The sequence below is a fragment of the Lepidochelys kempii genome, chromosome 1 (genome assembly GCF_965140285.1).
Source record: "Lepidochelys kempii isolate rLepKem1 chromosome 1, rLepKem1.hap1, whole genome shotgun sequence".
Lineage (NCBI taxonomy): Eukaryota > Metazoa > Chordata > Testudines > Cheloniidae > Lepidochelys > Lepidochelys kempii.
Genome location: NC_136380.1, coordinates 157,016,493 through 157,041,128, shown reverse-complemented (window position 1 = coordinate 157,041,128; position 24,636 = coordinate 157,016,493). Strand labels below are relative to the sequence as shown.

The 24,636-nt window shown below is 44.4% G+C and overlaps 1 protein-coding gene across 1 annotated transcript; it reads right to left on the bottom strand.

Moving 5' to 3' along the window:
* Positions 1–256: 256 nt before the first annotated feature.
* On the bottom strand, positions 257–24,341 carry ICOSLG (inducible T cell costimulator ligand). The gene is made up of 7 exons (XM_073359119.2): positions 24,063–24,341; positions 18,141–18,181; positions 13,898–14,263; positions 11,074–11,358; positions 7,944–8,114; positions 6,312–6,347; positions 257–4,332 (listed from the first exon to the last, which is right to left on the bottom strand). The coding sequence occupies exons 1-7, from the start codon at positions 24,074–24,076 to the stop codon at positions 4,322–4,324; spliced, it is 924 nt and encodes a 307-aa protein (XP_073215220.1). The 5' UTR covers positions 24,077–24,341; the 3' UTR covers positions 257–4,321.
* Between the last annotated feature and the right edge of the window lie 295 nt (positions 24,342–24,636).

Here is a 24,636-nt window from a genome sequence, read left to right as displayed (position 1 = left end):
CAGCACCAGACATAGGCCTGATCAGAACATGGAATTAAAATAATTAAACTTCTTTAAATGAAGGAAAAAGAAGCTTGCCCTTAAGGCAATTCGAACAGGCCTTGTTATCTGTGGCTGCATTGCCTTGATCACTCCATCTGACTTTCTAGAGCAGCATTACAATGCGTGATGAATGGGTTTGAAATTAGAAGCAGGTGAGACTTTCCCTTTGGTAATAGGGACCCATGCCCGAGACAGATATATTTGACTAAACATGACAAGCTAAATCAGGGCTTGTTTTATTGGAACCATAAATATGGTAACTAATCAGGACAGAAGAACAAATAAGTCAGTCTTGTATCCTGGTCCCACTGATTGTAACATAATAGTAACCTAGAATTTGCCTCCAAAACATAAGACATAACCCAAACAAATACATCAAACTAGCAAAATCAAGTGGTCACCATTCAGTACTTGCTACACACGACAGTAATCTAATCAAATAAAATATAATTAACTTAACAAAACTATTAAGAAGAGTTGCTACGTTCATTTCTTACATCTCCAGATAATAGGTGTGGCCTTTTCTGACTGAGGAATACAAAGGAAGAAAGGTGCTTTTAGAAAAGGTACATATGTGTAAGGCATGATAGCGGTATAGGGGCTGGTAAAGCCAGCCATATCTGATCTGAAAGATAATAACAAAACTTCTGCAGGATGTTGTACTGGACCATTAAGGAATGGATACATTTACAGCTTTTGTTCACATTTGTAGGGTATCTCGTTCAACACTATAGCTTTTTATCAATATATCTCCAGATGTCAGTAAAAACAAAATACAGACAGACTTTGGACTGCTGAAAAGATCCAATGTCTAGGTCAAGGAAGAAAAAGAAAACGGCTGGTATTAGAAGTAGTTTAGGGCACCCTTCTAATCTTGCCTGCAAAATATTGTGAAACTCCTCAAGCTTGCAGCCCCAGCTGGGGATGAACAGCTCTGGTTTAAGACGCCATTGTGCAATGTGTTCAGGCTGAAGCTAGATTAATCAAAACGCTCAAGGAACAGAGTTCAGTATAACTTCGAATTTTCCCCAGAGACCTTAGAGACCAAGCAATGCGTATTTTGTCCATCAAATCCTCTTGTTTCATAACAAGAAACAAAAACCAACCAACAAAATCTCAATGTATAGAACAGTTTCGTATGCCATGTGTTCCCTCCACATGCCTTCCTTTACATTGTTATCACAGACTAGCAGGCCGCATAGTCGCAACATGAAATTCACATTCTTTAAACTACAGTAGAACCTCAGCGTTCTGAACACCTCGGGAAAGGAGGTTGTTCGTAACTCTGAAACGTTCCTAACTCTGAACAAAACGTTATGGTGGTTCTTTCAAAAGTTTACAACTGAACACTGACTTCATACAGCTCTGAAACTTTACTATGCACAGAAGAAAAATGCTGCTTTCCCTTTATTTTTTTTAGTAGTTTACGTTTAACACAGTACTGTCCTGTATTTTTTTGGGGGGAGGCGGGGGAGGTGGTCTCTGCTGCTGCCTGATTGTGTACTTCTGGTTCCAAACGAGGTGTGTTTTCGTTGGTCAGTTCGTAACTCTGGTGTTCAGAACTCTAAGGTTCTACTGTAGTCATAAATATACCAGGCTTTTCTCTTGCTCACATATATTTAGAACAGTGCCACAAGTACTCCTTTTCTTTTTGCATATATTTAGAAGTTGCACACACGTATCACTCTCTCTTTAAAGCTCATGGACAAATCAATTTAAAAATCAAAGTATTTAAATGCCTCTTTTCTTCCCATACTGCTTACAGCATTGTGTACTTTCCAAACATTCCCCACCCTCTTAAAATCTGAGAGCAGATCTAGTTTGCCTTAAAGTGAGTGCTAATTGGAGCTTGGGCTAGACCTAGAGCAGACTAAGGCTGTGCAATCTTCCCACAAAAAGTTGGGTCGGTGTTGTAACCTGCTGGTAGAATAATAGAAGTGTAGGGCTGGAAGGGACCTCAATAGGAGATCTATTCCATCCACCTGTGTTCAAGCAGGATTCCTGATAGGGGTTCATCTAACTTGTTCTTAAGTTACTGCTTTGTTAGCCCAATCTTGACTATTGCTTCAGCAGACACTCAGATCAGATCATCGGGTGGTTTTGTAATATGCACAATGATGGAATGTGGCCACCAAATTTATTTTAATTTAACTAGGATTTGAAAGTGAGAAGCCAGGGCACTAACCCACCATTGCCACCCGGTGCCATATCCCCAGCATAGTTTGGAAAAGCAGGGTTATGATTCTTTCATTTGGATGGCATAAAGGTGGTACAATTCAGAATGGAGATGGATCTAGAGGGAGTAAAGTGCCTGAAGCAAGCAAATTAAGCCTCCTTCAAAACCCTACGCACTGGGAAAAATTAGTTGCTTTTTTACATCTTTCACTCACAGGAGCCCTGGCCATGGCAGCTTTACAGGGATCGTATTTTCAACTTCTCCTTGTGCACTAGGCACAGGCAAGTTACAGCTTTCAGTGTCAGGCATCTGCTGTCTTTTCATCTTTTTATTTCACCCAGGGCCGTCCTTAGGCATATGCAGCATATAAGGCGGAGGGAACCTGAAAATTTGGGGCACCCCTTGGTCTTAGTGTCCACCCTTCCACCTCTACCTATCCCTGTTCTAATCTGACCCTTCCTGCAGGCTCCCACCACAGCTAGCTGCTGCAGCCGGGTGAGTCTTCCTCCGGAGGGGATCTAGTACTTAAAAGTGAAAAAGCCTTTGAGCCTGCCAGACCTGTTAGCACAACACTGAAACTGTTAAAGAGCCATTCAAGTGGCTGTAGCTCACGAAAGCTTATGGCTCAAATAAATTGGTTAGTCTCTAAGGTGCCACAAGTACTCCTTTTCTTTTTTCAAGTGGTAATGAAGCCATTTAACAGGCATTTGCCAACCTCCAGGTATATTCTGTCAGTTTCTGAATTTACTGACAAAAACAGTTGTGCATTATTTTAATATTTACTCAGAACATGTTCGTCCACAGGACCTTAGGTTAAAATTTGCTTTAAAAATATTTCATTAGTATGTTGCTGAAGATTATAAAATCACATCTCTAAAAAATCCTTGCATAGATTTTTAGATGCACAATCTGAGTATTCATCTTTAGCCTTAAATGCTTGGATCTTCAGACATATAGTTTTTAAAATAAATCCTCCAAAAGACTACCCTTATCTAAAATACACATGTGAGCCCGGGCTGCCGTCAGGCGTAGGTTACTAGTTTAATAATACTGCATAGGGCCCCATAAATCCTAAGGATGGCCCTGATTTCACCAAACATTTACTTTGTCCGTTAATGATGTTCTTGCTGTATCAATGGCAAATGGCATTCTACACACCTGTTTTTATGGGGGTGGAGGGGAGTGTGTGCAGAGAGATTGTATTTCAAACCTCCAGTATCCCAGAGGGAGGGAGTGGTTGATGCTTGACATGCCAAAATGAGGATAATCACCCTGTGTTTTTTTGTCCTGTCTCCAAAATATATGCACAGGCAACTGCTGATCTGAATTCAGCCCAGACAGTGCTGAGGTAGTGCTGTACACTTCCTAGGAATCCAGGTAATTTCTGTGCTCTGTCAACTGATGGAGACTCCCTTTTTGATAGAGTACTCTGTAAAATGTAGAATGCACACTTAAACTGCAATAAAATAAGGCTTCCTAATGTTCATACTCAGAAGTTCTGTTCAGCTACAGGCACCTGTACCTCTGCATGTCTAAGCTGGAAGCTTCGGGATATTTTTGTGTTGCCATTGCGGCTGCCCAGAAACAGTGAAAGGATGCATGGAAGAAGAAAAACAGGCAATGATGTTTGCTCTACACAAAGTCTTGCAGTTTTCACTTGCCTAGCTGCCATTTTTCATGTTCAGTAATCATTATGAAAAGTCTGAAAGGCAGAGAGAATTTTCAGCACTGCTGAAAAACAGTTGCTTATCTGCTAGTAGGGCATTCTTTGACTGACACAAAATAACAGTTGGCAGTCTTTCATTCCTGAACCAATGCTTCAGCATCAAGGTACCATTGTACCTTTCACTCATACAGGTGTTTTGAAGAGTGTTTTGAAAACCAGCGCAACTGCTGATTAGAAGTGGCAGACTAAAGCAGGTGGATTTTGCTCTCTCCTCTGTCAGAGAAGGTTTTTGCCATCTGTCCTGGCCCATGCTCTGGAAACACTATGCCATTTGTGTTGCAGATAATGCTGCCATCCTTGGCTTCAACATAGCGTCCTTAGCTTCAACATTCTCTTGGTACATCACCAGCTGCCCAAATTCTCTGAGAATTTCCCATTTAAACGTGTGCTGTAAAGACAAAATAATTATTCGTTTTATAGACAAAAACTACTAATGTGCTTAACTGACAATCAATGAACAGAGAAAGATCATGAAGTCAAAGATAGAAAAGGCCCTTTAATCCAGATCCTGCAATTGAATCCTCATGGGTGGATCCCTGCACCTGCACAGAGCCCCATGATTTCAATGGGACTCCAGTCAGGCCCTAGAGTCCATCAGTGCGGATCTAGTTGTAGGGTCAAGACCTTAATCTTCAAGTGCATCTCACCCTGCAAATGCAAGAAATGCCCCCTCTCCCTCAAACAATGGCCTACTTCAACATTGTTTCATTTCAGCTGCCACTAGAATAAAGAGGCATTAACTTTAAAAATTCCTGTATTGTAGCAATATAGCCAAGCCTCAGCTGACCCTCTTATTTTCATATCAGTGAGGATTTCCCAGTAAATGATCTGACCTTCCATAAGGTGAAAATTAAACAGCTAAAGCAGAAGAATTTTTTGCTTTAACACTAAAAAGTGGAATGGCCACTTCAATCTGCCCAGGGTGTTTTCACATGGGGCTACACGCACCCTGCACCACTAGACTGAAAAGCTAAAATGATGTAGGGCCAGATCCTCTGGTGCACTAGGGAAGCTTTGCACTGCTCTCTTGGCACAAAATGGTTCTCAAACTAGTAGATGCAGGAAGACACAGCGGACCCGTCCCTGCAGTGAGTCGTGAACCACCTCCCCTTCCCACGGCTGGTACAGGACTGTGCCTGGGGGAAAGGGAGAGTGGGCCTGGCATGTTCCTACGCTCCGTTGTTAGCCAAAGCAAACCAGATTAGTGTTTAGGGTCTGACCCTGAACAGAGAGAACCCCAACCTGCAGGGGAGGGGTTGTCTTTTTTTTTTTTAATGTGTCCGTACGGCGCCCAGCACCATGGGGCCCCACTGTAACACAGATATTTACTACAACCAATATTAATGTGACTCAAGTAGTTTTTCACTTAACTACATGTTTATGGGCCAGGTCCTGGGATCTGGCCAAGAAGCACTCAATATAAATCAAGAGACTTGAAATAAACTGCTTGTACCATGTAAACAGATTTCACTGCTGTCTGGAGGAGAAAACCCATTGTTTATAAAAGGTCATTAAGCAGGAAATGGTTTAATGTCTGTTGATTTTAAATGGTCTGTTGAATCAGCCCAGAATGGTCTGGGGAGTATGTAAATTGTTCATTAAGCCAGTTTATATATCAGAAATGAAAAGCTAAGCATTTTTTGATGTAAGGGATGCTTGCTTGCATTAGGTATTTTAAGTTGTATTGGTGCAGAGCAGTTGTTATAGCGGCTGTTTATATGCTTTTAAAGCAGTGTATTTTCTGGACTTTTATACTGTAATTCCACACAGATCCACCATCTCTCTAGCTAATTTTGCAGATGCAGCATAGGATATGGTTAACACTTGTCACACAATAAATAATATCAAGTAGTCATCCAGACAATCCTATCTCTGTCTGCTTTCACTAGATCTGAGTTTGTTTTTAAATCATGCCTTGTTTTCCTTTTTTACAAATGGGTACTGCCCTTCTAAACTGGCTTGCCACATAACATTTTAATGGCCAAGAGTACAAGATTTAAACAGGCTGTAGGTTTAGATTGTATTTCTTCGTTGGGGAAAGGAGAGTACATAACACATTTTCTAAAGATATGGGCCAGATTCTAAGGTAGTGTAAACAGGCATAGATCCACTGAAGTAAATGGAACTATCTGGATTTGATCAAGGGAAGGATTTGTCCCCCTAAGAGGTGTTACACAGAAAGGAAGAGAGCAGCACTTTTGAGGCGTATACTGAATTTGTATGAAGTCAGAAATGGGTAATATTGCGCAGTTTAAAAACAAAAAATCAAATCAAATATTTTGTAGAGAGTTGTAGCACGGGAGCCCTGAAGTTATGTAGCTCCTGAGACACCTGTGGTAAGAGTGTGTCTGATCTTTCACTACTTACTATTGTGCTGTGCTCCATCTTCATTTTGTTGAACATCTGTTAAAAGAAATACAGCATTTTAAATATGTGAGGTGGTTTATTATCTCTTCTTTGAACTGCAGTAGCCCCAAGGAGCATCAATAAAGAATCAGAGCACCATTGTGCTAGGCATTATGCAAACAGTAGAAAAAGGAGTCCCTGCTTCCAAGAGCTTACAGTGTAGGCAACAGGTGGATGGAACCCACAAATGGAAGGGGAGGATGAGGCAACAAGAAAGCAGGCAAATCATCATACAGTTAGCAAATACCTTCGCTCACTACCTCTCTAGACTTATAAGGATGAAAACATTAGAACAGTCTAAAGATACAAATTGAGGTTTTGTAAATTTCCAGGCCTGTATGAATAATTCCAGCTTGGCTCTACACAACATTAATCTTCATGAGGAAAAAGTTACAAGCCTCAGGTTTGTTGGGCCAAGTGACCTTCTTGTCTAGCAGTTCATCTTACACTTAATTATATTATTCTGAGTCTGACATGGCTACAACTACACTGCATAACTTAGTTACCTTGATATTTCATAATGGAGTTTGGATGCTGAGACTATAGCTTTAAATCACAGCCCTGCATTGGGTTGGAGTGGCTTTGCACCACCCTGTGGCAGTTCTGAGAGGTATTGTGCCTCAGGGAAGCGCAAAGCCATAGGCACCAACTCTGGGTGCTCCGGGGCTAGAGCACCCACGGGGAAAAATTAGTGGGTGCTCTGCACCCACTGGCAGCCAAGCTTCCTGCCCCATCTCACCTCCTCCTCTGCCTCCGCATCCTCCCTTGAGTGCGCCACATCCCAGCTCCTCTGCCTGCCTCCCAGGCTTGCTGCCGCCAAACAGCTGTAGCAAGCTCCGGGAGGGAGGGGGAGGACCGGGAACGTGGTGCACTCAGGGGAGGAGGCAGGGCCGGGGCGGGGATTTAGGGAAGAAGTCAAATAGGGGCAGGGAGGGAGTGGAGTTTGTTTGATTGTTTGTTACATGGAATTATAGTAAGACATGATTGATTCTCACTTGGGAAATTGTAGGAAACTGGTAGAGTACGGAATTTGTAATAGGATCTGGAGCTTTCATCCAGGGCCTAGACTTGGTGACCTCTCAAGGTCCCTTCCAGCCCTACACTTCTATGATTCTGTAAATCACTGATTCTAATCTTCTCAAGACAGGTGATAACTCCAAGTGATTATCATCCAGTTTTGGTTTGGTCTACATGAAATTTGTGTGTGATCTCAGACCAGTTCTTAATGGAAAGCTGTCCATATTACACAAACCCCTCCTTATCATTACACTCCTCTTGTGGATAGTCTCGGCAGAGAAGCCAAAGACTGAACAGATGTAGAGCCCAAACTACCAGTGCATTCAAAGGAATGGTTCCTCTGGTGTGAGGTAGGTTGGTATAACATCATGAAATATACATGAAATGTACCAGTTTTGTGGCTAATTTAGAGTATAGCTCCCAGTGTTGTCAATTCAGCACTTGTCATGAGCTCTAGTTTCACTTATAATGTAGAGAATTCACAACTACGTATGACAAATTGTAGAATATTAAATATTTTGGAAAAATGAAAAGAACTAGTCATATCTGACCAACAAGTGTAAATGGTTTAATTACCTGCATATGATTTCCGGTAAGGGGATTTCCTTTTCCACAGCCAGCAGGTTAAAACAACTAGACCAGCTAACACAACGGCAATGGCAAGGACGCTTCCAGCCTGAGCTCCCGGTTTATTTAGCTCTAACAGACTGCTTTTGGTAGAGTTAGAGTTTGTGACGTTTTCCGAGTCTGAAGAGGAATAGAGAAGCTCTCAAATTTCATTCCAGATGAGTGTTCAAGTGCATTTTATAGACATGAGATTCACACAAGTCTATAGGTTTCTATAGCCCTCCTATACAAATAGCTTTCATCCCACCACCATTTTCTGAACAAGGCCAAATTTCTACCTACATGGTCTTTAATGATTAATTATTATTATTACACACACTTTTTAGGCATACATTTTCCTCCTGTGGAAGGATTTAGTAACACAACTTCTCTTAAAAATGACAGCACTATGGGTGTTCAAGTGACAAAGTCCTTCCCACACCAAAGCTGGCTGTCATTTTGGATATGTTCATCTGAGAAAGGAATCTACTGAACAGCTTTCGAAGATTAGTTTTTGAGTGATTTGTGTACTCAAAATTAGACTTGTTTTCAAACAAGAATGAGGGCCAGATCCTTAGTTGGTGTAAGTTGTAACTCCTTGGATATCTGGTCCCAAAGCTTTCAAAGCCTCCCAGTGACCATGAGGATTCCCTAAGGAGACAACCCAAAATGGCAGTCATGTTTTGGCAATTGCCATGAGACCCTGCAGTTCATCCTGCAGGTCACCACACTACACAAGTGACAGCACTAGGGAGTACATATTCTTGTGCCTGTATATTTATTTATATATTCCCAACCCACAGATACACAATGATATTACTTTAAAACTGATGCTGCCTTATTGGACCAAGTACAGGATTTTGTAGGCTCCTGCAGGAGCTATGAAGACTCAGCTGCCATCTTGACATTGTTCCTTTAGTGGAGAAAATCCCCTACAGCCATTTAAAAACTTTGTTTCCTACTCCAAAAACCTACTGGAACTAGATTTTCTATGAAAATCTGGCTTCTAATAAGTATTCCGCTGTTCTAATAAGTATATTCCGCTGGCAAAAATCTTTGGCAGAACAATTGTTCACATGTGCCATAAGAACAGGGTTGCCAACCCTCCAAGATTGGCCTGGAGGCTCCAGGAATTAAAGATTAAATCTTTAATTAAAGATTAAGTCCTGTGATGAAATCCCCAGCAATACATCCAACCAAAATTGGCACCCCTACATAAGAATCCCCACCCTTTCCTCAGGGCACTTGCTGGTTTGGTTATGCTGCTTCGTTTCCTCCTGGCTAGTAGAGACGATGCCCCAGTAAGGGACAAGAGAGGCGATGAGAAAGCTCCGATATCTTCTGGTCTCTGCCTACAACACAGGTTGCGTCCTCTCCCCACCTTCTCAGGGCCAGCTCATCATACTCTTAAACCTATAGCCCATTCTTCTTCTGCCCTGTCTCAGGAGACATACACCACTTCTTCTCCTCTTTTCCTGGTTCCAGATTCCCCTTCCATTCAGCAACCATGGCAGACAGTAGGTTTGAGCTGTTGCCTATAGACTTGTAATTTTTTAAATATCTGCTGTAAATAAGCAATAAAATCAGCACAAGTGCATTCAGAATAATAATAATCCTGGCCCTGTTGGAATCAATGGCAAAATTCCCATTGATTTCAGTGGGGTTACGTTTTTTTGTTTGCTTGCTTTCTTCTAAAAACAGTAGAGCTGTTGTATTGTATTCTGGAAAAGTTATCAACCTTATAAAAGGTAAAATAATTCTTTTCAGAATGAATGTGACAAAATGTCTTTAGGAAGATAATAGTGAACAGGTTATTCCTGTTTCCTACAGGGTGGAATGTTGGCATTAGCAAGCTACCAAATGCCCCTTATCTTGCAATCTGTACTCATGGATCTTTGCTCACGCTAGTAATCACGTTGATTTCATTGGTATTACTTCACTGAGTTTGCAAGATAGATCCCTCTTGTAGCAGCCAGGCAAGGTACTAACAAACTTCAACAGGACTTTAAAAAATAAAGTGGAAACCTCTTTTCCAAGCTGCTGCTGTACCCTCAGTAACTCTCCCTCAGCCTCTTCAACTCCTCCCTCACTCCTTCCTGTTTCCTGTCCTTTCAGACTTCCAACAGCCGGTGCTCCCAATTCTAATAATTACAAGCAACATCCAAACACCACAATCCCTTTAGCTCTGACCCTGCATTTGGCTCTGCAAAGGCACAGAGATCTACCCACATAGTGCTGCTTGCAGGATCGGGGCCTAAGATTGCAATGTCTGGAGCAAGGCTCTATCTTGTCTTTATGCTTGTCTATAAGGCATCTAGCACACTACGTGTGCTACAGCATGTAAACATAGATTTGAACAGAACAGGAAAGGTTATCTGTTTTGTGAGTTTGAGTGGCTAAGTCTTGGTTTTTATTACTAATAACTTCCATCAGCAATAAATTGTCTATCATCCATGTGTCTCTCATTGATTGTTCTCAATGCTTTGGCCTAACATCATTTCCAGTTATTTGGTGCTTGGCTGAATAATCCAATTAGGCATTTGGTACGAACCTAGTTTCAACAGTGTCTCTTTTTCTTCAAATCAGTTTTGGAGACTGAAAACAGAACTTTAAAACTACCCACAGAAGGATCATAGCTAAGAGAGTGGTTGTAAACCAATGTGGTGGGACTTCAGGAGTCATGGATCCACCACATATTAAAATGTCTTTCCTTTGAAAGTAATCCTTCAGCACTGAGCTAGGCCTCGTGTGGTTCCCACAGGAGCTGAAGGGGGAATCATAGTGATTCCAAAATTGTTGCAGGGGGGTGGGGAGTGGGAGAGAACTGTTATGATCAGGATGGTGCTTCTTACTTCCACACAGAGGAACGATGATCTGTGTGCAGACCTGGGAGGCTTAAGAGGGTGTTTAGCTTCATTTTTAAAAAGTCACATTTAAATATAAACACTATGGTCTAAATTTATATAGGCTTTAAAAATTAAGCTCATTTCAGTCGGCCACTGGACTATCCCACTCTTAATGAGGCTGCTACTCATCAGAGATGTACATGTACACGTAGACAAACACACATCTGTTATTTGCCATATATTAAACAACTTACAGAGGACAGTTAGATTTTGCTGTAGTAGTTCATTTTCTATGATGCATCCTATTTTTATATCAGAAGTTGCTTCAATCTTCAGTGTGCTGAAAACACTGTATGTGCCATCGTTGTCTTGGATGATCTTTAATGATGATGGATGGAGGGAGCTGTTGTCTTTTCTATTTATCCAGTAAACGTTTGGCTTTGGGTATCCTTGGCTATAGTTGCAACTTAATGTCACCTCTTCTCCAATATTTGGGGGGATTCCTATAGGTCCACTCAGTACTGGCAGGCTGTTATTGGCTGGAAAAGGAAAAAATCATTAGCATTTTATAATCTTTTCAAAAGATTAATAACAGATTATAAAGCACAGGTTCTGGGGATTACAAACTCATAGCTCAGACGTAAATATCACCCTGCATGGACATTTGGCCAATTACTTCAGTAATTTATTGAAGGAGGCAGAAGGCCAAACGAGAGGGAAAAGAGTCTTAAACTCAGTTCAGTAGCATTTTGCAAGAAGATTCTGAACTAACTCAGACCAGGCCCTGCCATGGAAGAGGTTGTAGGAGGTGTATCAGAGAGCAGAGCTCTCCCAACTGTTCTCCTTGTGGAGATCCCCTACAATGCCCATCAGGGCAGATGGGGATGCACACACAGTTGCACAGAGGAAGTCCTGACTCCGAGCCTGGCAGAACTGCATGAGGCTAGGGTCATCCACATGGAGATCCTATGTCCTCTGCACTCCCTGTCCGCTTCATTCCCTGGCAACACAGTTCCATTGCACAAATAAGGAACCCTGGACCACGTAGAGAGACTTCTGCAAGTGATAGGAGTGGGTGTATGGTTGTAAGGAATTGGCAGATCTCCCTATTTCCACATGGAGGAATGCAATCCATGCGTGGATCTAGGAGGCAGAATCCAGACCTTCCTTTGCACACAGTACTATTTTAAAGCTATTTGGGACTAATTGACTTTGTCTCTTTCAGTCTTCCAAAATATCACAAAGCAATAAAGAGTGGTATATGAACGCAGATCAGATTAACAAATGAAGTACTGCTTTATGCCACAAACAACTCTTTACAACAGAAATTCCCAGCTTGCTTACAAAATATTTTTTTCATTAATTTTCCATCTGAATAAATAAACTTCCAGAGGACATGGATACTTTTCACAAGGGCCAGGGCTTTAATTCTGAGGGTGTCAGGAAACACCAAAAGAGGATCTACTCTTATTTTCAGTTTACTGCCTAAGGCTATGATACTACAGTCAGATTCACCCCAACACCTGTATGGTACGCACTGACTTCAACAGGGTGTTGGCCAGGTGTAGGCCTTGGCTCGTGATCATCTGGGAGGATTAGGGACTAACTTTTTTTTAAAACTCAGATTCTGGCCAAAGTGAGGCTAATGCCCTTCTGCTTCCTCACATCTGTGTGACCTGTGGGAACTGCACAGTAACATTTGCTCCAAGCTGAACTGTTTACAACAGCCAGAAATGAAGAGTCAGTTAAGCAGAGTTAGAATTGCTATCCGCAGCTTCAGAGTCTCTGTCTTGGATTTTGTTAGGATGGGGATGATGTGAATAAATGCAATAAGGCAGAGGAGATCAGAGGTTATGAAACCTATACGGGTGATAATAAAATAGATCACTTCATCATTCCAAGCAGAAAGAAATATTGGGGGGAGGATGGGGACCAGAACAGCTGCTGGAAGGGAGCCAAAAATTAGAAATGTACCAAATATCTAACCGTCACTTTTATTATTTGTATTACATAGTGTCTAAGATCCCCAGTCACAGAACTGGACCCTGTTGTGCTAGTGCTATACAAATGGGACAAAAGATGGTCCCTGTCCTAAACAGTCCTTGGTTCAGCCAGGCACTTGAGCACATCCATAACTTTAACGTGTTTAAGTGTGTTGCTGAAGCTGAGCTAACCTGACTAGCTGGAATTTGTATTTGGGTGAAGCCAAATAGCTGTACAGTTACTGAATAATGAAGTATAAATGTATTAAAGTGGATCATTACAGCAGAATGTTCGTAATGAGAATCAATACCAACCGTAAATCAGCCTCCCAAAACACGGCACAATACATATTACTCTTTCTATTGCATTTGGTTACCAATATATTTTATAATGGCAATAACAAGTTAGTAACACTGCACTGCAAACGGAACGTTACTTGTGGTTCCTTTATGTGCATGTTGGGATTTCTCTCACCCTTTGTCCTTATTAAAGCTTGTTTTCCACAAATACATTTTGGCACCTGATTCTGAAAAAAAAAAATTACTTTTACTCCCTACCCCCAACCTGTGTTGGGTTCATGTCACATCTGGCTCTCGGGAAAGGGGCAGTAGAGCCAGCCATGCCACAGATATCACTGGGCTTTGGAAAGTCATTAAAGAAAATAGTCATCTGAAGACAAATAGCAAAACTGTCACTGGGGTTTGGCCAAGTACCTGTCTGAGGCAGAATTTGGGTACAGTCCTGCCTGAAACTGCCTTGTTTAACTACCCTCTCAGTAAACATAAGTGTTCCCCCGCCCCTTGTGTCCCTCTCTGAACAGCTGAGGGAAGGGTAAGCCAAACAGTTTGTGCTTCAAAAGTTGGAGGACTAGATGATTTTGAATTGTTTATTGTGATACTGTCTTTGACCGAGTTAAAAGCTTGGATTGTCTAAGAGAGGCAAATTAGTGTGGTGGCACCGCCACCATTTGGGGCATGGGGAAATCCTCCTCCCTTAGCCTATTGTGTGACAAATGCCCCTTCTGCAGCATCCACAGAGATCTAGGGTGGCAGACTGCTGTTTAATATTGGTTTTATATGGGATAGAAGGGCTTACCTGCTACCTTGAGGGTCACATCTGCCCTGTGAATAACCCTGAAAACCGTGTCCTTCTTCTGTATTATGCACTGATATGTGTGTTCATCTCTCAGGCTGACGTTTAGCAGCAGCAGAGAAAAAGTGCCATTTTTCAGCTTATCCTGAAATAATCGAGTCCTGTTTCTGAAGTCTGCACACTGCTCGCTTTGGTTCTCGTGACCAGAATTAAAGGTGTGTACCACTGAACACGGTTTTAAACCATCCGCTATTTGCCAAAAGACCCGTAGCTTATTTAAAATGATTTTTTCCTCTGGAGTAAAAATGCAACTCAGTTCAGCAGTGCTGCCTATTGTGCTGATAACTTTCTTATTTTCCTCTGCAGTAACTACAAAGATAAAAAGGGGAACAAAGAGAAAATCAGTCTTAAGAAAAGCAGTTTAATATACTTGTCACAATCCTACTTACCAGCTGGTTTGAAAAGGAGTACTTATATTTTAAAAACAAGAATATCAATATTCACTTGTTTGTAAAGAAAAATAATTGCTTAGGGCCAAGTTCTGATCTCATTGCCACCAAAGAAGGGAGAAAGTATGATCCAGTGATAAGGACACAGGTTCAAAATTCTCTTCTCTGCCACTAACTTTGTGCGTGACCATGAGCAAGCCACTTAATCTCTCTGCTTCTCAATTCCCCATCTGTAAAATGGGGATTAAAATGGAGACAATAGCACTTCCCCACCTCACCAGGGTGTTGTGAGAACAAATACATTAAAGATTGTGAGGTGCTCAAGTAAAGGGGTGAGGGACATACAAGTACCTAGAACAGAAACAAAGTAACTGACTCCACTTGAGGTACTCCTTACTTGCACTGGTATTACTGATCCTTAAAGATCATGTGTAACATTATATATTCATTTGTAACAATTTACCATGGGTCGTGATGGATTCTCCATCTCTGACAATCTTTAAATCAAGATTGGATGTTCTTTCTAAAAGATGTGCATTAGGAACTATTTTGGAGAAGGTCTATGGCCTGTGTTATACAGGTGATCAGACTAGATGATTACAATGGTCCTTTCTGGCCTTGGAATCTCTGAACAAACATTATATGGTCCCCACGTTAAACGGGCAACAAATAGCAAAATTAAAGTAAAGAATAGCAACTCCTTAAAACACAAAGAAATAAAATATATTTTTTGAGAAGATATTTTCCATGGGCAAAATTCAGACACTCAGGCATGCTGACTGGAACTTGTGTACATGGGTGGACCTGTTTAAATCAATGGGACTAGACCCCAGGGCTGGCGCGAGACCAAATGGCGCCCCATGCGAGGAGTGTCTTTGGCGCACCCCTCCCCTCCATTTGTTAAACTTTTGAATACCTTACAGCACCCCAAACCCAGTGCACTCCAAGTCCGGTACCCCAGGCGGTCACCTGGGTCGCCTGCGCCTAAATCCGTCCCTGACTACACCCATGAGAAAGTAATATACACTGTGAGGAAGGGTGACAGATTAGGGCACTATATGGAGAATTTTTCCCTGAAATGCTGTTAAGTTTTGAGTGAAGGACTCCAGACATCGAACCTACATTAAAATTAATAATGACTTTTACTGTACTAATAATGAGTGCAAATGAAAGTAACTCTTGGACTGCTAGGCAATGATCCTGTGAGGAGCCATGTGTGCACTGACCCATGTGTCCGCACACAGCCCCATTCAGCACATTGTCCCTTGAAGGACTGAAACTTAAAAAAAATTCCGACCTATTAATATAAAATAAAGCTTCTTAAACTGTGCCCATCTGTCCCCTAGGGGTTCTTCAGATTTCCCTTCCCTATATTTTCACTTCTTCCATGCCCTCAGATATCTCAGATCCATGACAGCCATCCTCTCTGGAGGGAGGGCTGGATAATCTTTCAGTTGTCTAGAGGTGGTAGCTAGACTTCAGTGTGAGATGGCACCCCTACCCAAAGGCCCAGCAGAAGAGTTGTGCTCAGCCCAGGGAATGAATGGTGGAAGGGTTAAAAAGGCTGCTATTTACTCTACTTAACCATTCAGTTCTTTACATTTTGGCAAACTGTGTGTTCGTGTGTGTTTGTGTTCCAACAGGGCTTATTAGGACCTCATGAATCCTCTCTAGTTACTTCCTCATTTGTGCACCAGCATCATCACTGTTAACAGGGAAGCCCAGGAATAGTGTTTTAGGCTCTGTCTGTGACTACTTAAGCATACGTTTAACTTTACGTACACGAGTAATCCTATGAAAGTCCAATGTAACTAGTAATGTGCATAATGCAGTTTTGCCAATCCCAAGCATACAAAAACCAGGCCTCACAATATCATGGGATTAATTAAAAAAAATAATATTGTGATTTTTAATGTTGCGTTCTATTTCTTTGCCTTCTAGTTTCTCAACACATTTATGTTACTTCAAGTTTTTCTCCACAGTCATAGGGGCTAGAAACCTACTTTAATCCCCCCTTCAAATAAATGCTAGATTCTCACAAAATCACAGGACTCAAAGGGTCTGAGCCAAAGCCCACTGAAGTCAATGGGAGCCTTTCCATTGACTTCCATATGCTTTGGATCAGGACCTGGGGCTTGGAGGAAGAACACCAAATATTGTAAGAATCATGATAAAATCTCAAGTTTTGGTAACACGTTAAACATGTGTAAGGGTATGCCGGCACTGCAGCTGGAAGGTGTGATTCCTAGCCTGGGGAGACAGACTTGCACTAGCTCTGCTTGAGCTAGCATGCTAAAACTAGTGTGTGAATGTTATGGCACTGGCAATGGCTTGAGCTAGCCACCCAGGCTCTGACCCAGAACATTGGGCAGGCTTGGACTAGGGTAGCTAGCCAGAGCTGCTGTCAGTGCCGTGACATCTATTGTGTGCTATTTTTAGTACACAAGCTCAAGCAGAGCTAGTGCAAGTCTCTCTACCCATGCTGGAAATCACACTTCCCTGCTGCAGTGCAGACATAGCCTAAGGGTATGTCTACACATCAATTAAACACCCGCTGCTGGGCTGGGTCAGCTGACTCAGACTTGCAGGGCTCTGGCTGTGGGGCTGCAAAACTGCTGTGTAGACATTTGGGCTCAGGCCGGAGCCCAAGCTGTGGGGGGTGTTCCAGAGCCCAGGCTCAAGCCTAAGCCCAAATGTCTACACAGAAATGTTCAGTCTTGCAGACTGAGCCTGGGAGCTCGAGTCAGTTGATCTGGGCCATGCGCAGTCATGCCGTGGGGCTTTAATTCCAGTGTAGAGGTACACTAAAAGGCCTCAGTCCTGTGAACAAAGGTACTACTTGCTATGAATAAGAGTGGCAGATTGTGGCCCTAAATGGAAAGGTCACGGTATACTGCAGTACATTTACTACTGATGTGGTAGGGTCACATTCTCAACAAACACCCTTTCCCATGCCAAGGTGGAGTGCGCTGTGACTAGGTATGTACAGTTTTAACAAACACTAAACGACTCAGCCAAAAGTATATGATTCTGTGTCTAAGAAGAATGGGGCAACTTTTCATTCTTCTATGAAACAGCAAAAATACTTTAAATCTCATTTGATAGTCTCTCTATCCCCGTACCCACACTTTATTTGGGGGTAAATTGGGGAGCTTTTAGTAATCAAGAGCGTGAGAAATGTTTGGTGCTTACCAGTAATGTATGGTGCTAGTTGTATTACTGGTATCGAAATTGAGACACACTGACAAAGCAGATCTGTATAAGTCTTAATGTTCTAGTTGTGAGGCCTCTTCCTGGCAGATGTGTTGATTGTGCATTGATCGCTAGGTCAGCCCAAGGCCAGAACTTGCAGAGGGGTTCTGTGCAGGAAGGGCTTTCAAAACTGTGCTGCAAATGTTAATCTTTCTCTCCAGAGGTTAAGGCTAGTGCATTTGCACACAGCACTGTTTAGCTCCTTTTTCATATTAACTCAGAGCCAGATTCTGATAACTCATTCTGCACAGTACTGTATTTCATGAGTGTTCCCATTGACTTCAATGAGAGTTCTCAGGCAGTAAGGTATTATTCAGTCCGAATAAAGGTCCCCAGGTAGTCCCAGTGTCCTTAATAAAATCACAAGGACATTTGACATTCTTTATGCAAATTACAAAAAGTCTCATATTAAAGAATCTTTATGATTCCTGTTCAAAAGTACTTTTTAGATTTCTGATTTATGTTGTGCACATACATATTCTGCATATTCAAAAAATGCTTGTATTAAAAGTGATAATAATAAGAATAACTTTTTCTTAACTTACCAAATCCCAGAGCACAAAGAAACAGTAACCAAAGTCCAGAGCTAAAAAACCCAAAAGATAAAAGCACAATGATGACAATGCAATTGTAAGTGCATCCGTACTATTCACAGTTTTAAATACAATAGCAGTAGCGTAGCATAGAAACAACATATGGGTAGCAGTATCTATTATATAGAATCAGAATAAGCACCCACATATTTGACAGCTACATAATGTCACTTTAAAATTATCACTCTGTGGGAAAAGGCAATAAATTGAAGGAAAATACACTATACTGGGCTTGAAACCAGTGCTATCTACCTTTCTGATTAACAGTTGACTGGATCCGTCTGTGGCATGTCCATGAAACCTGTTGATGTGACTACTTAAAAAATAGTTGACTATGCAGATCACCTTCTTGGGTGTATGGCAGAGGTTGGCAAATTATGACCTGCGGACCACATCCGGCCCACGGGACCGTCCTGCTCAGCCCCTGAGCTCCCGGCCGGGGAGGCTAGTCCCCGGCCCCTCCCCCACTGTTCTCCCTCCCCCGCAGCCTCAGTGCGCTGGCCCACCGCTCCTGCAGGGCAGGGTGGCGGCGTGGCTGGTTCCAGTATGGTAATGGGGCGGGGAGCGGGGGGTCCCAGGGGGCAGTCAGGGGACAGGGAGCAGTTGGATGGGGCTGAGGTTCTGCAGGGGGAGGCGGTCAGGGAAAGGGGAACAGGGGAGGCTGGATAGGCATGGGAGTCCTGGGGGGTCTGTTAGGGGGCAGGGCAGTCAGGGGACAGGGAGAAGGGGCGGTTGGATGGGGGTGGGACCCCAGGGGGTGGTTAGCGGCGGTGGGGGGGGTCCCAGGAGGGGGCGGTCAGGGGACAAGGAGCAGGGGGGGTTGGATGGGTCAGGGACTCTGAGGGGAGCAGTCAGGGGGTGGGAAGTGGGCAGATAGGGGGTGGGGACCCAGCTATTTGGGGAGGCACAGCCTTCCCTACCTGGCACTCCATACAGTTTTGCAACCACGATGTGGCCCTCAGGCCAAAAAGTTTGCCCACCCCTGGTGTATGGGAATATATACATAGATAAAATATATATATATATATATATAGGGAATACGTCATGGTGTGGAGTGGTATAAAGGCCTCACTGGCATGACTGTGGGATGGCTGCATTGTTCCCAAGTGGCAAAGCCACAAATGGGTTATGCAGATCATTCCAGTCATCACAAATAAGTATTTTGTATATGTCATATGTTACAGGAAAAAACTATTTTATGAATGTTTTAGAAAGTCCCAATATTTTTTAAAGCTATGTTTGTAACCCTCCCCCCTATAAAGTCCAGGTGCCTTCACTGTCATAAGTCTCATTGTTCAGAACTTGGGAGGGAGAAATATAAAAATGAAAACCAATAAAGATAACATACACTTTCCAAAACAGTCTGAAAATAGAATCTCTATACATAACAATGCTGACATTTGGGGTCTTTCCAGGGCTAATGCCCTGTCCCAATGGACAGTGATTAATTAATTGCCCCATACCATTGGTATAACCCCCCCACTGCTAGCTCTTCACAGATGTACGAAATCGGACTTAAAAGCCGTAACACTTTTATGTCTAACAAAGCTCTTATGGCTGAGATTGAATCGTGCCCATCTTGAGCCTCAGTTAGGATAAATTTGGGGGTGGGGTGGAAAGGGAGGGGGTGCTCACATTATTCTGGCTCTCTGATAAAAACAAATGTGGCTGTGTGAAGCTGCTCTCATAGGCACCGACTCTGTGGGTGCTCCGGGGCTGGAGCACCCATGGGGAAAATTGGTGGGTACTCTACACCCACTGGCAGCTCCCCACCCCGACCCCCCCGCACCAGCTCACGTCCGTTCCGCCTCTTCCCCTGAGCACGCCGCTGCTCCATTTCTCCCCTTCGCTCCCAGTGCTGCAAGCAGGGATTTGGGGAAGGGATCCAATAGGGGCAGGGAGGGGGTGGAGTTGGGTCACGGACTTTGGGGAAGGGGTTGGGATAGGGGCGGGGATGGGGGCAAGTACCCAGTGGCGCCTGGAAAAGTTGGCGCCTATGTCCCTTCTGCATTCAAATCAGACTGCTTCCTCCTCCACACATGCTGGGTGCCGGCAGGGGGGCATTGAGAGGACAGGATATACGGGCTCCTGCACTCAGTTCCAGTGCCTGGGCCTATCCTAGCCCGAAGCAGCTGGGAGCTGCCACTACAGGGAAAATCCAGCTCCCCTCCTGTAGCTCTGGGTTGGAGGCAGCATGCTCAGTCACTGTGTGGAGATGGTGCATATGCAGTCTGGTTAGCACTAGGAGCCGTGAGGGGATAGTGCATGATCCATGTGTGTATGTATATGTATGTGTGTGTTTCTATCTAACATATGGCTCTAGAATACCTTCCTTTAAAAATTCACCCTGGTACTATTTTTAAATCCTGTGGTTTTATTTGTTTTCCTTCTTAAACAACAGGTCTAATCAGGGGCGGATTAGGGTTTGTGGGGCCCCTGGGCCAGAGCAAGTGGCGGCCCCTCCCCACCCCTTCTGCCTGCAGTCCCCCTCCCTCCAGCCAGGGAGTAGGCTTGGGGTGCAGGGGCTTGCTCCACTCCGCCCGCCTGGTACTCCTGCCGGGGAAATGGGGTCTGGACATGGAGGCTTGCCTTACTCTGCCCACCCGTCCGGCGCTCCAACTGGGGAGCAGGGTTGGGGTGCAGGGGTGCCCATTTTTCTGGGGGCCCCCACTTGGCTTTGGCACTGGGTCTAGTTTCCTGTTGAACCAAAGAGACAACAATGCTTGATTGTCTTTCATTGGACCTTTCAGGGAATTTCCCTTAAGAGGTATTGCTGGTGCCAATGAGAAAGTAAAGTGTTAGTGGGGCTGTCTGTGCTATGTAGCACAAATGCATAACTGGTGTCAATATAAAACTGTTGTTACTGGATTAGAATTTTAATATTTCAGTCCAGAGTTTAGACAAGACAGATCCAGGGGCTGACCATTCTCCCTCCTAAGTGGATGTTAATGCTGCAGTCCACAGTGCTTGCAGAGTGGCTCAGTTACTGAGCACCAACCTGAGCAGGTGAGAGGATTCAGTCTTTCCTTGAAACCAGAGGAATTCCTCTGCATCATGCCCATTGGGGATTAATTCCTGCACCAACTGGAGTGGGAATGGTTTCCACTGATTTAAATGGAAACTGGATCAATCCCTTAGTCTCTTTTTAAATGGTTTGTTTTTCTCCATTTATTTCCTCTCTCTCCCGCCACCCCCTTATTTTTAAACTTCCAGGGAGACAGGAGAAAGTTTCACTTCTTCATTCTCACACTGGCCCAGCGAGATTATAATTCCCACTCTCATCTGCATATTTACATGTACAATTTACCTTCTTCTCATGAGAATTGATTTGATGCAGTTGAAAATTGCAATGTATTTTTTGGTGTGTTTTTGCTTTTCTGAGCACATCAAAAAATATGAGAATGTTCATGTTGCAACAACTGGGTGTTTTGTTTCACATTTAAATCAAATCTAAAAACCTTGACTATGTCCTAAACTGTATCAAGAACAGCTCTTTGTGCCTCATCAATGTTATATGTCTCTTAGCTGAGTTATGCAGAATTCAATTGCCCTAAATCTTTATCTGTTTCATGGCATTTTTCCATAATTATAGTTTTTCAGATAATATAAAACATGTGTTTGTTTAGATCTTTCTATTGTTCACACCTTAACCAAAAGGAAGTCTGTCTGCAGTGACATTCTCTCTACTTCTCACGGTGCTTCACAAATAAACATCAGTAACCACCTACATGAAACAGTTGGGTGCACTGCTGTGGTTTTTCAGCACAGAATCAGTCATGCAGAGCCGAGAGTTGGGGTTGATCACAAAACCCACAGTGCGAGTCATTTTACTCACTTTAATTGTCTCTGTATCCCTAATCCTGAAAGGTGCTGGGCTCCCACAACTCCTACTGTCGTCAAGGGGAGAGGATGGGACTCAGGTGGGAATGATAAAGAGCAGTCCGACTTATTCAGTATGACCCACTAACAACTGCCCTGGCACTCTGTTGCCACGTCTCATTGGAGGCATAACAAACAAATGTAGTTCATCTCCTTTGCTGTAGTGCATGGTAAAAATGTGTTGTCGGGGAACATCCCCCATTCAAAGGGGCATGATAAGCAACTGGCCTTGGGGAAGAATCAACTTGTACATGCAGCAAGAAAGTTTAGCCACTGCGAGTTCCCAGATGAAGCGTTCACACAGGGGTTTGTCTTCCCTAGGAAAAGGGGTGTGTGCCTCTATCACATGGTAATGACAGCTAGGCAGAGAAATGTTTTGAGGAGGATTTTGCTATTTCCAAAATGGATTTTGATCTGATTCAGAACAAAAACCAAAAATTTCAAAATTCTCCATGCAAGGGGATGGAGCCCCAGCTCTGGGGCAGTCTGCCAGGTAGGCTGCCGAGGAGCCAGGAAACCAGGCCAGTTTCCCTTAGAACCCTGCCTGGTTTCTGGAGGAACTTTGTCAAAATCAAACGGTCTCTGCAGAATGTTTTGATTTCAATGAATTGGCAAATGTCAACCAAAAAGGTTTGATCTGAATTTTTCAGACCACCTGTAGTAAGAACTATCCTAAGGTAAAATCCTAGTGAGACAAGGCACTTTGTAGTTTTCATGCAAGTTAGGAATTTGAGATAAACCCTACGCTCCTGCTGGAGTATGAGTGAGTCTAAATTAAGAGTTATAGGGAAAAACATTTGTACATCTAATTCAATGGGAGTTGAAGTCTCTGCACAGACTCTGGGCAGAATTTGGCTCTGGTAGTGCAGGATCTAAGTGCTAATTCTTAACCTAAGAATAAAGAAAGCACCTTTATATTAAGCTAGTTAGAACCACAAAGGCCAGTTTTCAGATTCACTGCAATGTGTATGTGTGTTGGGGGGGGGGGGGCTGTAAAACTTGCTCTTTGTGTTTTTAATTCAATAATAAAATACCACTGCTATTCAACAGCCAAGTAGCCTTTCCCTGCAATAACAATTCCAATAGAGTTTTCTGTTTTTCCCCCTATGAATTCCAGTCAGTGTCAAGAGGAGATTTATCTGAGTTGCACATTCCTTCCCCCATAACACAAGGAGCAGAAACTGCTGACTTTTTGGGAGCAGGATCAGGCCCTGGCCCCAGCCCCCTGGTTTGCCCCTATTGCCCTCTCTTGATAAAGGAAGATTAAATTATGAGCAGCCTCAGCCTTACCCTGACAGCCACCACAAACGCACCAAATGGCTTGGGGGTGGGAATGAATCAACCTACCGATAGACACACCCACACACCAGTCAGTGGGAAGAGTTGGCAGGAAAAGCTGGACCTTCCTGCAGCCTGGTAACTTTTGTAGTCAGCCCCCCTCCCCACCCACCAACCAACCAACCAACCAACCAATTGTACTGTCAAAATTGAGAGCAAGCGTAGCTGTTCCTGGCGCCCCACAACCCCTCCTGCAGCACAGACACCCAGCCCCCGCACCTGGATCCAGAGAGCGCCGCGCAGTTTTTGATGCCAACAACCCCCCCTCCCCAATGTCTAACATCTGAACAGAGAGCAAGAGTAGATGCTCCTATTGCAGCAAGAAAATCAGCCCCCCCCCCCGGTTTGACGCTGGGCTCCCGGGGGGTTTAGGAGCCGGTTCAGTGATTGTCCATTGCCGAGGAAGGCAGGGGACTCGGCCGGCGGGGCTGGCAGCGCTGTCCAGGGTTTGTCTTTGGGGCGCGCTCGGAGCAGAGCGACGGCCCGGGGGAGGGGAGGGGAGGGGAGGGGGGGGCGGCGCTGGGTACAACGACCGGGAGCCCCCGCAGCTACCCAGCGCCAGCAGGCACTTGCGGGGGGAGGAGAGGGGTCCGGGCAGGCCGGAGACCCGGAGTGTGAACCAGGGGCGAGTCTCTGGGGTCCCCGCGCCGCACTCACCGTCTCAGCTCCATCCCGGCGCGGGGCGCTGCTCGGGCAGCCTCGGGGCCTCGGCGGCTGTCGGAAGGAGAAGTGGAGAAGCAGCCGCGGGGCCGAGGCTGGGGCTGAGCCGGCTCCTCCCTCCTACGTCGTCCAAGCCGGGGATTTCCGCGCCTGGTCCCTTCTCCCTTCCCACGCGGCCGGGGCCGGGGAGGTGACCGCGGGCCGGTCCCCGCCGCGCGCTGCCTCGGGGGGGGGGGGGTCGCGTCCCAGCAGGGGGCGCGTGAGGGAGCGACCCGCCCGCGCCCTGACACGAGCCCCACCCCCGCCCACACAGAAGGCAGCCTCCCGACGGCCTCCGAGGGGTTGCTGACCCAGGAGGGCCAACGCCGCACCGTGTAAACGCGCCTCCCTTTGGTCCCGGGGAGCTTCTCCGAGCCTGCCGGCAGCGTTCAACGCACAGCAGAAGGGCTCAAATGCACCCACGCTAGGGTGACCAGAGGTCTCAATTTTAGAGGGACAGCCCTGCTTTGGGGGTCTTTTTCTTGAACAGGCTCCTATTACCCCCCCTCCCCCTGTCCTGATTTTTCGCATT

Excerpts from the sequence above, each read along its gene's own strand:
- ICOSLG (XM_073359119.2), bottom strand. Across the intron at positions 14,264-18,140 it reads TCTTTGTGCTCTGGGATTTG|TTACTGCAGAGGAAAATAAG; the intron begins GTAAGTTAAGAA and ends TTATCTTTGTAG. Across the intron at positions 8,115-11,073 it reads GCAAAATCTAACTGTCCTCT|ACTCGGAAAACGTCACAAAC; the intron begins GTAAGTTGTTTA and ends ATTCCTCTTCAG.